This window comes from Mytilus californianus, unplaced genomic scaffold (genome assembly GCF_021869535.1).
Source record: "Mytilus californianus isolate M0D057914Y unplaced genomic scaffold, xbMytCali1.0.p SCAF_1, whole genome shotgun sequence".
In the NCBI taxonomy this organism is placed as follows: Eukaryota; Metazoa; Mollusca; class Bivalvia; order Mytilida; family Mytilidae; genus Mytilus; species Mytilus californianus.
This window is the reverse complement of record NW_026262581.1, coordinates 100539731-100554986: the sequence shown is the minus strand read 5'-3', so window position 1 is coordinate 100554986 and position 15256 is coordinate 100539731. Positions and strand designations below refer to the sequence as shown.

At 33.7% G+C, this 15256-nt stretch overlaps 1 protein-coding gene across 1 annotated transcript; it reads right to left on the bottom strand.

The window, feature by feature from the left end:
* Positions 1-297: 297 nt before the first annotated feature.
* Positions 298-11592, bottom strand: LOC127727717 (alpha-1,3/1,6-mannosyltransferase ALG2-like). Its single transcript, XM_052234835.1, has 4 exons — positions 11449-11592; positions 3038-3552; positions 1882-2079; positions 298-965 (listed from the first exon to the last, which is right to left on the bottom strand). Exons 2-4 carry the CDS (start codon positions 3537-3539, stop codon positions 370-372), a joined length of 1296 nt encoding a protein of 431 aa, XP_052090795.1. The 5' UTR covers positions 3540-3552; positions 11449-11592; the 3' UTR covers positions 298-369.
* Between the last annotated feature and the right edge of the window lie 3664 nt (positions 11593-15256).

The following is a 15256-nucleotide window of genomic DNA, read 5'->3' as shown; positions in this document are numbered from 1 at the left end:
CAAACTTTGCATAATGACCCATAGGAACAGGAAGGCCCCTAATGATTTTGGGGTCAATAGGTAACAACAGCTATTGGTAGACTGAAATTAGGGCAAAATTTTGGTTTTTTGGTTGTTGTAAATGGACCATGCAAGTATATCCAACTTTTACTAAACTTGTTCAGATAATGCACTATGGCGGATAATTGTCTCATCGGCATTCATACAACATCTGATTTTATATTCATTGATCTCGATTCAAAAATCTATTTCTTCTACAAATCCATAAAGATCACAAATCAATTCATGCACCCATGGTGTTATTGTAATTTTTTTTATTTTTTACGTAAAAAAAACCAATTTAACCTCCTATAAGAAAACTATGTCAGATCAAAAGATACATACATACAAAACAGCAAAACAAATATTAATAAGTAAAGCCAAACCTAAAGTAAACAATAAAACACTTGAATTACTAGATCTCCCATTGTGAACCTTTTCTATTACACTATTCAATTCTTTTGTAAATGTACCAAAAGAAAATCTTTCTTCAACTCGTTTACGTCCAGCACTTCCCATTTTTTTACGTAAGGACTTGTCAGATACAAATTTTTCCATTGCTTCCACAAAGTGCTCTGGTTCTGGAGGACATAAAAATCCAGTTGTCCCATCCTCTATGGTCTCCAATGGCCCACCACTTTTAACAGCTATCACAGGACACTGCATGTACATAGCTTCAACTGGCACTATACCAAAATGTTCCTTGTCTGGTGTATATAGAAGGCATGTACAATTTGAAAGCAGTGTTCTTTTATCTGAATCGCTAAATGATCTTAAAAAGGTTACATGATCCTCAAGACCTAATTTATGAACAAGCTCCATTAATTCAAGGTAATGTTCTTTATTCTCCAATACTCTTTCATCGTAACCTCCTGCCATTATTAAATGTACACCTTTATTGTTTCCTAGCTTCTTCTGTAGCATGCCTTAAAAATAAAAATATTCAATTTTGCAAATAGTATGGACAAAAGCATGACTAGAAATGGGAATATATTAGCCTTTATTGTCCGAAATAAAGAGAAGCAAACAATCGAATCATCCACAGTTAAACATAGAGAAAATAATACGGTATAATTAATTATAAAACTTAATATTTATTGTTACAACTCTAATGTATCAATTTTATCTACAATGTAAGTGACAAAGGACGGACAAGGGTAACACTTAATGCCCCCTTGCTTACAGTGGGGGCATAAAAATATTCAAAAAGGATAAAACTTTGAAACTCACAACTGAGTGAACTGCATATGTTACAAAGCAAAAAGGTAAACTGTTGGAGAGATTTTGTATTGACAAACTTTCTTGTATTTAGTCAAACACAAAGTTTTGCTTTTCGAAGTGAAATACAAATGTAGCAATGACTTATGAAGAAAAAGCAATGTTTTGCAGGTTACAGGGAAATAATACCGTAACAGTCGTTGCTCAAAGATCCCCTAGGAAAAATTGATTCTACAACTCACATTTTTAAAACGAATACCGGTAATCAATATTCTCTTATTTTCAATAAGTTTGAAAAATTTTCTGTATTCTCTAGAATGTTTATACAATCATGATATAAATATTTGAAAAAGAGATATCTTGCATACATCTTAAAAACAAACAAATCAAACTACTGTGGATTCATTTATTTTCGTGGATATTTGATTTCATGATGTTGCCAAAGTTTGCATATTAGCCTATAGAAAATTTGTACTTTATTGAACATTCGAAATTGTGGTTCACTTATACCTACCAAATCCAAGAAAATTGGTATCCAACAAATAATAATGCATTCACTGTAAATAAATTAAGGATTTTATACATCCTGTTCTTAGTTAACAAAGTAACAAATCAACTACATACCAAATGATTCTACTGCTAGGTTGAGATTCTTCTTCCTCTCATATCTGTTAATTGACAGGAATATTGTTGTTTTATTTGGAGGTATTATATCAGCAGATGTTTCCAATGGCTGGTCTAAGGCTTTAAAGTTTGGTATTGGGTACAAGACCTTTGGATTTACAGATGTTAAAGACTTAAAGGTTTCATTAAATATACCAGCTGAAAAACAAACAAACAAGGAATAAGTTTTTGTAAACCATACAGTACACACGTGGTGATTCAGATAAAAATCACTCTTGCTGTTATAAAAGATTCACAGTGAAATAGTACAATGGTTGGTGACTAAGAGTGATAATAGTCTTACATGTATTTACAACCTGGCTGCATATACTACCAGGGCCTTGGTGGACTAGTGGTCCAAGTATCACTAGCCTGTTAACACTGAGGTTGTGAGTTCAAACCCTGCACTTGGCAGGTGCACTCAACTCCATTCTTAATTGACAAGGATTGTCAGTTTTCCTGCCGAATGTCATCGTTCTTTCTGGGCACTCTGGCTTCCTCCACTGATAAAAGCTGACCACCACAAAATAGCCAATAGTGCTGAAAGTGGTGTTAAATGCCAATCAATCAATTAATCATATATTACCAATAAATTTATATATACATTTGTAGAGTATTTTCAAAGTGATTTATCACAAACCACCAATATTCACTATAAAATTTTGTTAACTGAATCTTCTTGTGTATATTGTCTTTACATGTCACATGTACATGTACATATGTAAAGTATACCACAGTTCATTGTGTTTTTGCTTACTAATACTTTCCCTTTTTAAATCACATAAATTCAACGAAGATATTACAGGCAAAACTCCCCTTTTAAAAATTTGTGCTGGCAAATGACATTGTTGATAGTTTGTTGTCTCTCCTGACTGAGGAGCCAATTTACAAACCACAAAAACTTTTGCATCTCTATCTAAATTAATGGTTCTATTATCTTTACAGGTATTTAAACAATTAAAATTAATGTTTAGCCCATATGTGAAGTTATTTATAAGATAGCAGGGTCTTTTTATATAGAGAGACATTATACAATCTCATCCACCATCTTGGAAGTGAAAATTAGTATCTATAACGGAAATGAAATAACCATGGATAAAATTGGACTCTCTCTTACCAGTAAATTTACTGTTTACAAGGACACAATCAGCCATTCCAGTAGTTTTTTCTTCTAACCAGTCAATAGGAGCTCTGTACCATTTCTTTAGCAGACTTTCTCTCTTTGTTAGAAGCATGTCAGGGAAATGACAGTAAAATAACACTCTGGCATTAAATAGTTTTAAAATATATATACATGCTGATATCTGGTCACAGAAGATAACATCATACTCAATTGGAGGGGAGAACACCACAAATAATGCTGCATACAACATTCTCAAGTAGGCACACAATGCCTGACATCTGCCAAAAATTCCCCTGGGTAGCCAATCACCCACTGTTGTTACAGACAGAGTTCCATCCCTTGTTTCTTCAAAACAATGATTTATGTCATGGTGTGAAGTCACAAAGTGAACTTGATGACCTTCTGATTTCAGGGCTAGAGCAGCATCTATGACTGCCCTCTCAGCTCCACCTATTCCAAGATCTGGATGCAAGAAGAGGACTTTCAGGTTCACCATTACTGAGAAAAATCTGGAATTACACAAAGTATGTTTTTAGCCTTCATCACAAAATGTTTCATTTCTTTATGAACTTTTTTTAGTCCCCTACCAACAAAGTCGAAGAGGACTTTAGGTTTGCACTCCGTCTGTCTGTCTGTCTGTCTGTCAGTCCATCTGTCAGTCCGGCAAATCAGTTTTCCAGACTTTTTTTCTTCATGCTTGAAGATATTGATTTGATATTTAGTTTATTGATTTATCATGACAAGTCACAGGTCAAGTTCAATTTTAACGATTTTAGCTTTTCTCTTTGTTCAGTTAAAGCCCTTTCCCTAGAATTAAATTTTTGATGAAATACTTATTAATTAGTAGATTTCTGTTCAAAGGGAAATAACTCATTTTTTAAAAGATTTAAAAGACAAAATGACATTTTGGATTTTTTTCCTTTTCTTTGGTAAATTGTTTGAAGAATTTAGTGGTAGGTTTGTTTGTCATTCATGAAGATATTGATTTGATAATTAGTATATAGTTTTATCATGACAAGTTACATATCAAGTTGGAATTTTGTTCGTCTGATAATTTTGTGCAGAGTTATGGTCTTTGGACATAGAAAATTCACTTAAATAATCAGTTTTCAACAGTTTTTTTCGTCATGCTTGAAGATTTTGACTTGATATTTTTATGTAGTTTACACCATGACAAGTTATAGATCAAGATAGAATTTCGTTCCATTAAAATGAATTTGTAACCGGTAGGGGACTATATATTGATGGCAATACTCACAGAATGCTTGTTTGTAATTGTATTGTTTTTTTTATTATTTGTTTTTGAGGGATTTTTTTTAGGGGGTATTATAGAAAGGAACATTTACATTTCAAATCAAGAAATTAAGTGAGAGAAAGTCTAGAGCTTCATTAAAACAAGTTGACAGATGTTTTATGGTTATAACAAATTTAGTAATGTTAATGTTATTCCAAATACATGTACAGGAAAATATTAAATTTGATAGGGCCATGGATGGTTATGTAGAAATCAGTATCCATTAAGAATTCATAAATCATGACTAATAATAATCATTTAAAAGAAAAATCTTCAACAACATCAGGAAAAGTGAAATGTAATGTTAAGTTTGTAGAGTCATACACCTCAATGTTATATGTACCGTACATGAGAGGTAATTTTTTAATAGATTTTTGTATAATGATTTTAAAATGCAGATCAACTTGCTTAGATTCAGGGCAATTTAGAACTTCACTATAAATTTTGGTATAAGCACATGTTATTGAAGACCATTAGTGTATGTTGACCCCTAGATGTCCTTTGGGTTTTGTTTTTTGTTTGTTTGGTTGCAGTGAATCCATGACAACTCGCCCCACTGCCAAATCGACCCACACTAAATTGCCCAACTTATAAAAAAGGGTAAAATCACGTTGAATTTAGTCCTGCCAACTCGCTCCACATATGAAAAAGAGTTTAATTACGGGGAATTTAGTCTTGCCAACTGGCCCCACTTATGAAAAAAATATTAAAATCCCGATAATTTAGTCCTGCCAACTAGCCCCACTTATGAAAAAGAGTTTAATCACGATGAATAAAGGTCTGCTAACTCTCCCCACTAATGAAAAAAAATTTAACCATACTACATTAAAGACTACTAACTCGCCCATCTTATGAAAAGGAGTTTAATTTCTGCTAAGTGGACCCACTAATGAAATAAATGGGGAATGTGTCCATGGGACACAGATGATGCCCCCGCTTGTATATAAGATTATAAAGAGACATAACTCAACAACAGTAAAAGTGACACTACCCAAATCTGTTCTTCATCTGTGTTTTGTGGTAATAAGCATTGTGTATAAGTTTCATAACATTTGCTTGAGGCAAACTTAAGAGAACAAAAACAAAAAATTCAGCAATTTTTCCAATTGTAAAGGGGCATAACTTTAGAACAGTAAAAGTGAGGCCACCAAAATTCATACTTGATCTATGTTTTGTGGTAATAAGCATTGCATATAAGTTTCATAACATTTGTTTGAGGCAAACTAAAGAAAGAGAACGGAACCGAAAAATTCAGCAATTTTTCCATTTGTAAAGGGGCATAACTCTAGAATGGTAAAAGTGACGCTACCCATATTCAAACTTGATCTGTGTTTTGTGGTAATAAGCATTGTTTATAAGTTTCATAACATTTGGTTGAGGCAATTTAAAGAAAGAGAACGGAAACGAAAAATTCAGCAATTTTTCCATTTGTAAAGAGGCACAACTCTAGAATGGTAAAAGTGACGCTACCCAAATTCAAACTAGATCTGTTTTTTTTTGTGGTAATAAGCATTGTGTATAAGTTTCATAACATTTGGTTGAGGCAAACTAAAGTTAGAGAACGGAAATGAATTTTGGGACGTACGTACATACAGACAGACAAGGGTAAAACTTAATGCTCCCTCCACTACGGTGGGGGCATAAAAAAGAATTAAACCGTACTGAATTAAGGCCTACCAACTCGCCCTACTTAAGAATTAAATGAATACTGATGAAACCATAGAAATGGATCTTGTTTTATTTTTACTTTTATTTCTTTTGGTTGAAACGAAGCAGAAAGAAGTAAGTATCAGCATTTCTGTGATGTATGATGTTATTGACCATTGTAACTGTTTAAGATGTTTGTTTTCTGGACTAAATTCAACATGATTTTACCCTTTTTCATAAGTGGGGCGAGTGGGTAAACAAGAGTGGGGTGAGTTGGTGGAAAAGTGGGGCGATTTTGCAGTGGGGAAAGTTGTCTTGCTTCCGTTGCAGTCTCATTGACATAATACCCACATCCACTTTTATACATATTAAGATTGATTAAATAAGCTCTCTTTTCAATTTTGTTATTTTCACTTTAGTTTTTAATTAAGGAATTATTGCATTGTGCTTGATTCATAAAAGCAATATTTGCTGTGTGGTCAAGTCATAAAAGCAATGTGGCTTTATCTATAGATATTTCCATTATATCATGCAAATGAAAAAAAATACTGGGGGAAAAAAAGAGTTCCATCTTTTTAAATTCAGACCTGACATCGCCTCTTACAGATAATAAAGGTGTTCAATCTAACAAGACCTCCAATTGCCCAACCAATAACATTTATGTTTTACAGATGGTTTCACACTCATTGATTCCAACTAAAAGTAACTGCAAACTTGCCCACAAGTAAATTAAAACTAATACAAGAAATATGAAAAGGAAAAAATGCTCACAAGGAGCACAGCACAATATCAGACATTATTTCAGAAAGAAAACAGCAAGTACAAAGTAAAGTTTGTCAATTAGGGTTTTATAATGTGGGGTATTATTTTGGCAGTGGCTATTTTGCTGGCAATGGCAAAATAGAAATTATGGTATTTTGCCGGCTCTGGTTAAAAAATCTTAATAAAGGCTGGCTAAACAGCATATTTCTATAGCAATGGCTATTTTGCTGGCACTGGAAAAATAGAAAATATGCTATTTTGCTGGCTCTAGTTATTAAGCAGAAGCCAATTTTGCCAGTATGAAAAGATTTTGTTTACAGATATGCAATTCAAAGAACTGACTATTATTTCAAAAGCAAATTTAATTTAAAACATTGTTGATTTTGAAGCTACATGTATGTAATTGATTTTGTTAGACAGTATATTTTTTATTAAACTTATGTTTGCTATGAGATTTTTAATTTTTATTTTCTACAACATATGTAAAGCATAATTCTTTCCAGGATGAAATAACATATGGCAGAAAAAATATTACATATGATAGTGTAAGATTCTTTCCACAGGAAATTATTTCACTGTGAGATATTTTCCATTGACATGAAATTTTGACCAGAAAGTTTTACTGATAGATGGTGCAAAATTGTTGTTTTCAGCAAAAGTAGTCATATTTAACGATTAAAATATTGAAAAGTTAATAAAAAACTAAATCTTTGAAAATACTATGGACTAATAATGAAGAAATTGAATAAAAGCTAAAGGAGTGATTAAAAAAACCCAAACAATTGTCAGGGATCTCCATGGATGAAAATTTAACAATGGAGGAACTTTCACCATGACAAAAACCTGCGTCTACGGAGTGGCGTCATCCAAAGTATTTCATTCCTTCATTTCCATGTAAGAAATGGTGAACAGGCTGATATATTGCTTATTATATTTATTTCATTATAGAAAACCAATATTTTCATTAATTGTCATTTGTAACAATTCCAATGCCAAACCTGCATGGCTCCCCCTTAGTCAAGAATGACCACAAGCTGTCCTTAAGGTATAGAACCACTAATTCAGGCCCGGTTGGAAAGAACATACAAGAAAGTAGTACATATTTTAAACAAAATAGTTCCTACGCATAGCTGTATCTTTGTCAATAGTGGGAATATTTGGGTAGTTTTAGTATCAAATGAAAGGTTGGGGACTTGGGATCACTGTAGAACCCTTGTTGAAAGGTTTATTTGAATAATAAAGAAGTATATGAAATTTTAATAGGAGGGCTCATTTGGCCTGTTGTTCATATCAGAAGTTCCTGTTTTTGTACTATCAAACTTCCGGGAACCAGTATGCTCTAAAATGCAATTAAAGGTATGTTGATTTTTTCAGCACAAGTCAGGATAAGGTACAGTTTTGACATGAAATAACTGCCACTTTATTTGAACTTAAGACAAAGTAGCCATTAATGCTTGAAATTGCAGAATTTAACATAGAAAGCAATGGGGCTATGAATTAGTGGTTTTATACCTTAAGGTTCCCATGTTGTTTTCTTGCTATTTTGGTAATGAATATGGCTTAAAAATCGGGGGGATCTTTTTTTTTTTCACTGTCAGAAGTCATGAACCGGTATCGACAATTTGCAGCATCAACAACAAGAAGTTTCGTACCCGTTTTTTAAAACGCTAAAGAAAGATTTGGAGGGCAAACATTTACAACTAAAAAGGTTTTAATGACTTTAAACAGCGTATGTCATAGTAATATACTATGCAACATGCATCTTTTGATTCTGAATGTAAACTGGAAAACCGGATGTATCAATTTGATTGTAAACTACGAAATGAATTCGGAATTACAGTACGAAATTTCTTCAGATTATCAAGTTGTCGAGAGTTGGTTGACCGTTACGGAATAACCATTTCACAGATGATATCGGATATGTTCCTTATGTCGTAACTACAATTGAATACCCTTCCCTTTTCACGAATGTGACCTACCGAATTAGACTATTTACCGGATTTGTAATTATAAGCAACACTATGGGTGCCACATCTGGAGCAAGATCTGCTTACCCTTCCGGAGCACCTGAGATCACCCCCAGTTATTGGTGGGGTTCATGTTGCTTAGTCTTAAGTTTTCTATGTTTTGTCACCTGTACTATTATTTGTCTGTTTGTCATTTTATTTTTGGCCATGGCGTTGTCAGTTTGTTTTCGATCTATGAGTTTGACTGTCCCTCTGGTATCTTTCGTCCCTCTTTTGAGGTTAATATTTCATGTATTTACTTTTAAACTTGTAAAGTTATTCAACATTATCGATAATTGCTGTACTCATGTTATTTGGCATGAAATTATGTTCTGTTTTACGTCTTATTTTGTACTCGTTTAAAAAGGGGAATGCTGATTGCGTAAGTCAATATAAAAGCATGTGTTCAACTTGTTTAGTTAAACTATTTTCCATGTCCATGTCTGGAAACTATTTCCGGTGACAAATCTTCTGTCAGAAAAAATATCACAGAGGACGAAATAAACCGTTACACATACAATTAAAAAATCTAAGATTTTATTCTTATTTATACATGTAGCATTAGACTGTGACTGATTTTAGAACTAAATTTTTTGATATGATTCCATTGCTACAAATGGATGCTCAATATTTTTATTTTTATATCTTTTTACAAATTCTTATTTTCACTTTGACTCATCAATGTTTTTAAACGATTATATGTATCTCAAATATTGTTACTGTTATCTTATTTAACATTATGAGTAAATCAGAGTAATAATTTGATTCTTTTATGTTGACAATAAACATTTTCGTAGTACTTTTCAAAAGTAAATATCAAAATTCACTCTTAACACAGAACTGGCAAAATAACAAATTCACTATATTGCCAACGCCAGCAAAATAGCCATTGCTATAGAAATATGCATACCTGCCAACTATCCCGATTTATGGGGATATCCCCCATGAGAGGTGTTGACCTGAATTTTGAAATTCTTTATTATTTAAACTGAAGATCTCAAAACAGTCATTTAAATGAGTTAAAAGGGTATTTAAGCACATATATACTCATACAAACAATATAGTAGTAGATGAAGGACACTTATGACAATATAAGAGGAGCATTAGGTCCTCTTGCGCTTAAAATCCCCCATGGAGACTACAATAACTTGTGTGTAAGTGTATGGATCTTTATGAAATTGTACTACAAGGTTCCATATCACAAAGGGAAAGCTGGGTTTGAGTTTGGGAGTAATTGCCCTAAACGTTTTGGAATTTGGGGCCAAAAAACAAGCATTTTTCTAGTTTCCAGACAATAACTTGTGTTCAAGTGTATGGATCTCTCTGAAATTGTACTGCAAGGTACCATACCACAAAGTGAAGGTTGGATTGATTTTGGGGGTTATGGTACCAACAGTTAAGGAATTAGGGGCCAAAAAGGGGCCAAAAATAAGCATTTTTGTAACTTCCAGACATAACTTGTGTGTAAGGGTATGGATCTCTCTGACATTGTACCACAAGCTTCTATATCAAAAAGGGAATGCTGGGATTGATTTTGGGGGTAATTGCCTCCAAATTTTAGGAATTAGGGGCAAAAAAGGGGCAAAAAACAAGCATTTTTCTAGTTTCATGGCAATAACTTGTGTGTAAGTGTATGGATCTTTCTGAAATTGTACTACAAGGTTCCATATCACAAAGGGAAAGCTGGAATTGAGTTTGGGGGTAATTGCCCAAATCGTTTAGGAATAAGGGGCCAAAAATAAGCATTTTTCTAGTTTCCAGACAATAACTTGTGTTCAAGTGTATGGATCTCTCTGAAATTGTACTGCAAGGTACCATACCACAAAGGGAAGGCTGGGATTGAGTTTGGGGGGTGATGAATCATAAGGGGTTCAAAAAAAAATTTGGGGGGGGATTTTTTTTTTCTATTTTAAGACTTTTATAATGTAATGATGTATTTACATTTGTAATTATGGTTGCAAACTCCATTGAAAATGTGAATTGAGATTATGACCATATCTTGAGGGAAAGAATTTTTTTTTTGGAAAAAGGGGGGGGGGAATTTAGGGGGGAGGGGGGTAAAAAAGAAATTGTGGGGGGCAATTTTTTTTTTCATTTCAGATTTCAGAAATTAAAAAGAAAATTTCTTCAAATATTTCTTTTTGCAAAAAAGGGGGGGTTAAATTTTTTTTTTGGAGGGGGGATCAATACGCAACAGCATAGTGTATTTCACAAAAGCAAAAAAAAGGGGTGTAATTTTTTTTATTTTTAAGGGGGGGGGTCAGTTTCACAACAGCATAGTGTATTGCACAAAAGCAAAAAATTGAATATAAATTCAAATCATATATCCAATTCTAAGTTCTTGACTACAGTTATTCGGTGTCAGAAACCTATTATGTGTCAAATATTTAATTACAATCCAAATTCAGACCTGTATCAACATGATCAAGCGTGAATATTGTGTCCATTTTTGCCCCAACTGTTCAGGGTTGGACCTCTGCGGTCGTATCCAGCTGCGCTCAGGATGCCAGGCCTTAAAACTTTCCAAACTACATAGGTAAGTATGTACTCGGAGTAGTTTTTGAGGTGTAAATACGGTCATTTTTGTCCATTCGTTTTGATGAACCTTAAGTAAGTGCCTGTGGCTGTGAAGTCCGTTTGTACTGACACATAAAACTGCAACGTCCCTAAAGTTTACCAAATATTATCAAACTAACCCTTTAGTAAAATACTATTCTCACTGCAAGAATAAATCGATCTACGAGCAACTGTCAGGTTTTCTAAACCATTTGATGTTTTTAGGAAAAAATCTTCTGCACGATTCACAACCGGAAATGGAGTAAGCCGTGTTAAAAAAAGAACCAATTACGGAACTGAAAAATTTGTAATATCCAATCTAGGGCTAATATGGCCGTATTTACACCACACATTTTACTCTGAGTACACACAAACTTGTGCACCTGGAAAAGTTTTAAGGCATGACAGGAACTAGAGATTTAAATTTTAAATGCATTTTATGCGTATAAACTTTTCTGGATTTTGAGGTTCCTTTTTTTTCAGGGGCGGATCCAGCCATTTATAAAAGGGGGAGGGGGTCCTAACCCAGGATAAAAGGGGGGGGTTCCAACTATATGTCCCCATTCAAATGCATTGATCGTAAAAAAAGGGGGTTCCAACCCCCGAACCACCCCCCCCCCCCCTTTTCCCCTGGATCCGCCACTGCACAGAAGGTGCCAAACTAAATTAAGTTTGGAAAAATGTTGGAGATGTTCCCCTATGTAAATGATTGTAGTGAGTTGTATTGATTGATGGACAATAGATATCTGCACAACAATAGGTAATATAAACTGTGTAAATGAGTGACCATATCAAATAAAACTCGAGTGTTTGTTTATTTTATTACCCGTTCTGCAGTCTTAAAAAAAAGGAGTCTCAAATTTTAGGTAAGTGTTTAATTTTCTGAAACATAAAATGCATTCAAGTTTTAATTACGTAGTTTCTTAATTCTATGCCTGAAAACTTTCCTAAGTGCACAGCCGTTTGTCTGTCACAGACCCAGAGTAAATTTTGTGGTGTAAACACGGCCATTTTTTTCAATTCCTTCTGATGAACCTTAGAGTGTCAATATCTACCTACTCTCTTTTTATACCAAAATTATCAGACGACTCCCAAAAGTCGGTAATTTCTTTGACCTCTGACATACGGGACGGCCACAGTGAGTTCCAAAAACAAGCCAGTCAAACGGCTTATGCATGGCAATCTCTCTGACTATTACATGTATAATACCAGAGACACATAATACATTATATGAGCCATATAATACATTATATGTCTCTGATAATACCTATTGTCTTAAACGATTTTTTACAAAATGTTATCAGAGGCGGATTTAGGGGGGAGCCGGGGTGTCAGGGCTAACTTTAAATAAGTCTACATTTACGCCTAATCCAGACTTTTTACCTATTACTCCAAACTTTTTTCAAAATCCTTGATCTGCTTAGCGTTTTATACACATCATGAAAAACTATTATAGATGGACATAAACATTATCAGCAATACAAGTTCTACATATAGGTCACATGACCTTAATTGTCAGTTGATTCTAGGTTGGAGTTTTCACGGTACTTTAATAGGGATTTTTACACACTATTTTGTCGTATTTTTGACTTTATCTAAATAAAACTATTAAGGAAAGATAGGAACGTTTAAAACACCAATAATTATCAAGGAAAGTTTTGCATATATAGTCAATATGACACAAATCCTTGTAATAACAATTGATCATAAATGACAATTTTACACATTTGCAATATTGTTTTACTCATTGCTGTTAACTTAAAACTGACTAAGATATATATAGAAAGTTTGTAGAGCAAATATGATCAAACATAAACATGGTTTTCCCGTTTGAATGGTTTTACACTAGTAATATTTGGGGCCCTTTATAGCTTGCTGTTCGGTGTGAACCAATCTCCGTGTTGAAGACCGTACTTTGACCTATAATGGTTTACTTTTATAAATTTTGACTTGGATGGAGAGTTGTCTCATTGGCACTCATACCACATCTTCTTATACATACTTACAGGAGGTATTGTCTTAAATGACAATTGTTGTACAATATTTTAGCGATGCTGTGTCATCTTGATAACTATAATAGGTATATGATGTTCAGTGGTTGTCGTTTGTTGATATGGTTCATAAGTGTTTCTCGTTTCTCGTTTTTTTTTATATAGATTAGACCGTTCGTTTTCCTGTTTGAATTGTTTTACACTAGTCATTTTGGGGCCCTTTATAGCTTGCTGTTCGGTGTGAGACAAGGCTCCGTGTCGAAGGCCGTACTTTGACCTATAATTGTTTACTTTTTATAAATTGTGACTTGGATGGAGAGTTGTCTCATTGGCGCTCATACTACATCTTCTTATTTATATATAGAGTGTCCTTTAAGCACGTGCCCTTGGTGACTCCTGCATATGAACAACAAAACTATCATTATGGTTTGTATGGCTATTAACTCAATTTATATTTCTTGTTTGAGTTTTTTTTCTTCTGATTTATTGTCTATATTGCAATTGTTTATTATAAAAAAATCACTGTACTGATAATGCCCATAATGGGTCCTCGATTGGAAATAAAGATTTATCTATCTATCTATAGACAGAAACTGTAAACAGCAAAAATTGACCAGTATCGAAACCTTACAGGATTATCGACCAATTTTAGCGTTCTGTCTACTACAGAATGTATTTTAAAAACTATTACTGTATATAGACTGAAACTGTAAACAGAAAAAAATATCAGCTATACCAGATTTACAAATAACGACCTTTATTCCCCTTAAAATCGACTTTTGGGTAATTTTACCGTATTTGCTTATAATTGTCAAAACTATAAATAGTTGACAAGAATAATAATTAGTGTCATTAATGTACGTCACAAATACTCATAGCATATTGTCAAATGATCACAACTTTTACCACGTTTCAAACAAACTGAGTAACGCATTTATACATTTGCATGGGAAGCATACTTCTATGAGAAAAAGGCGAAAACACAAAAATGAGAAAATGCGAAAATGCGAAAATGCAAATAATGCGAAGGCGAAAACTCGAAGCATCGACGATTTTGCCTTCGTGTTTTCGGTTCTGGGATATCAACTTGAGGCTAAAACGCGTAATGACCGCATCTGACCACCATAGAATAAACGCAATGTTATTAAATATTCAAAAAATTGTAAACATCAGACATAATCAGCATATCAATTGACGCCTTATAAAAGTAATTGCACGGATAAGTGACGATATTAGCATTTAAAGCATTTCTCCCTATTATCTTGCAAACTTTTAATGATAGACATAAATTCTGACGGTAAACATGATGAACAATACGCGTTGAACAATAATGAAACATGACCAAAACTATCAATTGACTGTATATTGGAGTTACTGCCCTTAAATTACTACTTTTACCCACTATTGCAGTTTAGTTTTAAAGTTCTACATCTCTGCATAACTTCTGGGACAATTTAAACCAAACTAGACAAGAACAACCATAAGTGTCATTAACGTACATCTTCATTTATTCATATTAAAAAAATCAGTTTCTCTTTTATTCTTTTTCTTTTAGGTTGGGGGAGGGTCAGTGGACTGTTTTTATTGGCCGAATTTGCAGGAAAACGCGGGGCTCAAACCAGAAGAGATATATTTTAGATTGTGCTGCTGGTTCTCGCATTAGCATATGAACTCTTACAAGTATAAAACTGTTTGCCGGTTTATTCACGAATGCATTGTGTATGCAGTTTTTATTTAGATCGTCTCCCAACCACAGACTTTTCGGGAATCCTTGACGTCACAAATAGTCCTAGTATATTGTCAAATGATCACAACTTTTACCACTTTTCAAACAAACTGAGTAACGCATTTATACATATGCATGGGAAGCATACTTCTGTGACGAAAAGGCGAAAGCACAAAAATGCAAAAATGCGAAAATTGCAAATAATGTGAAGGTGAAAACGCGAAGTATCGA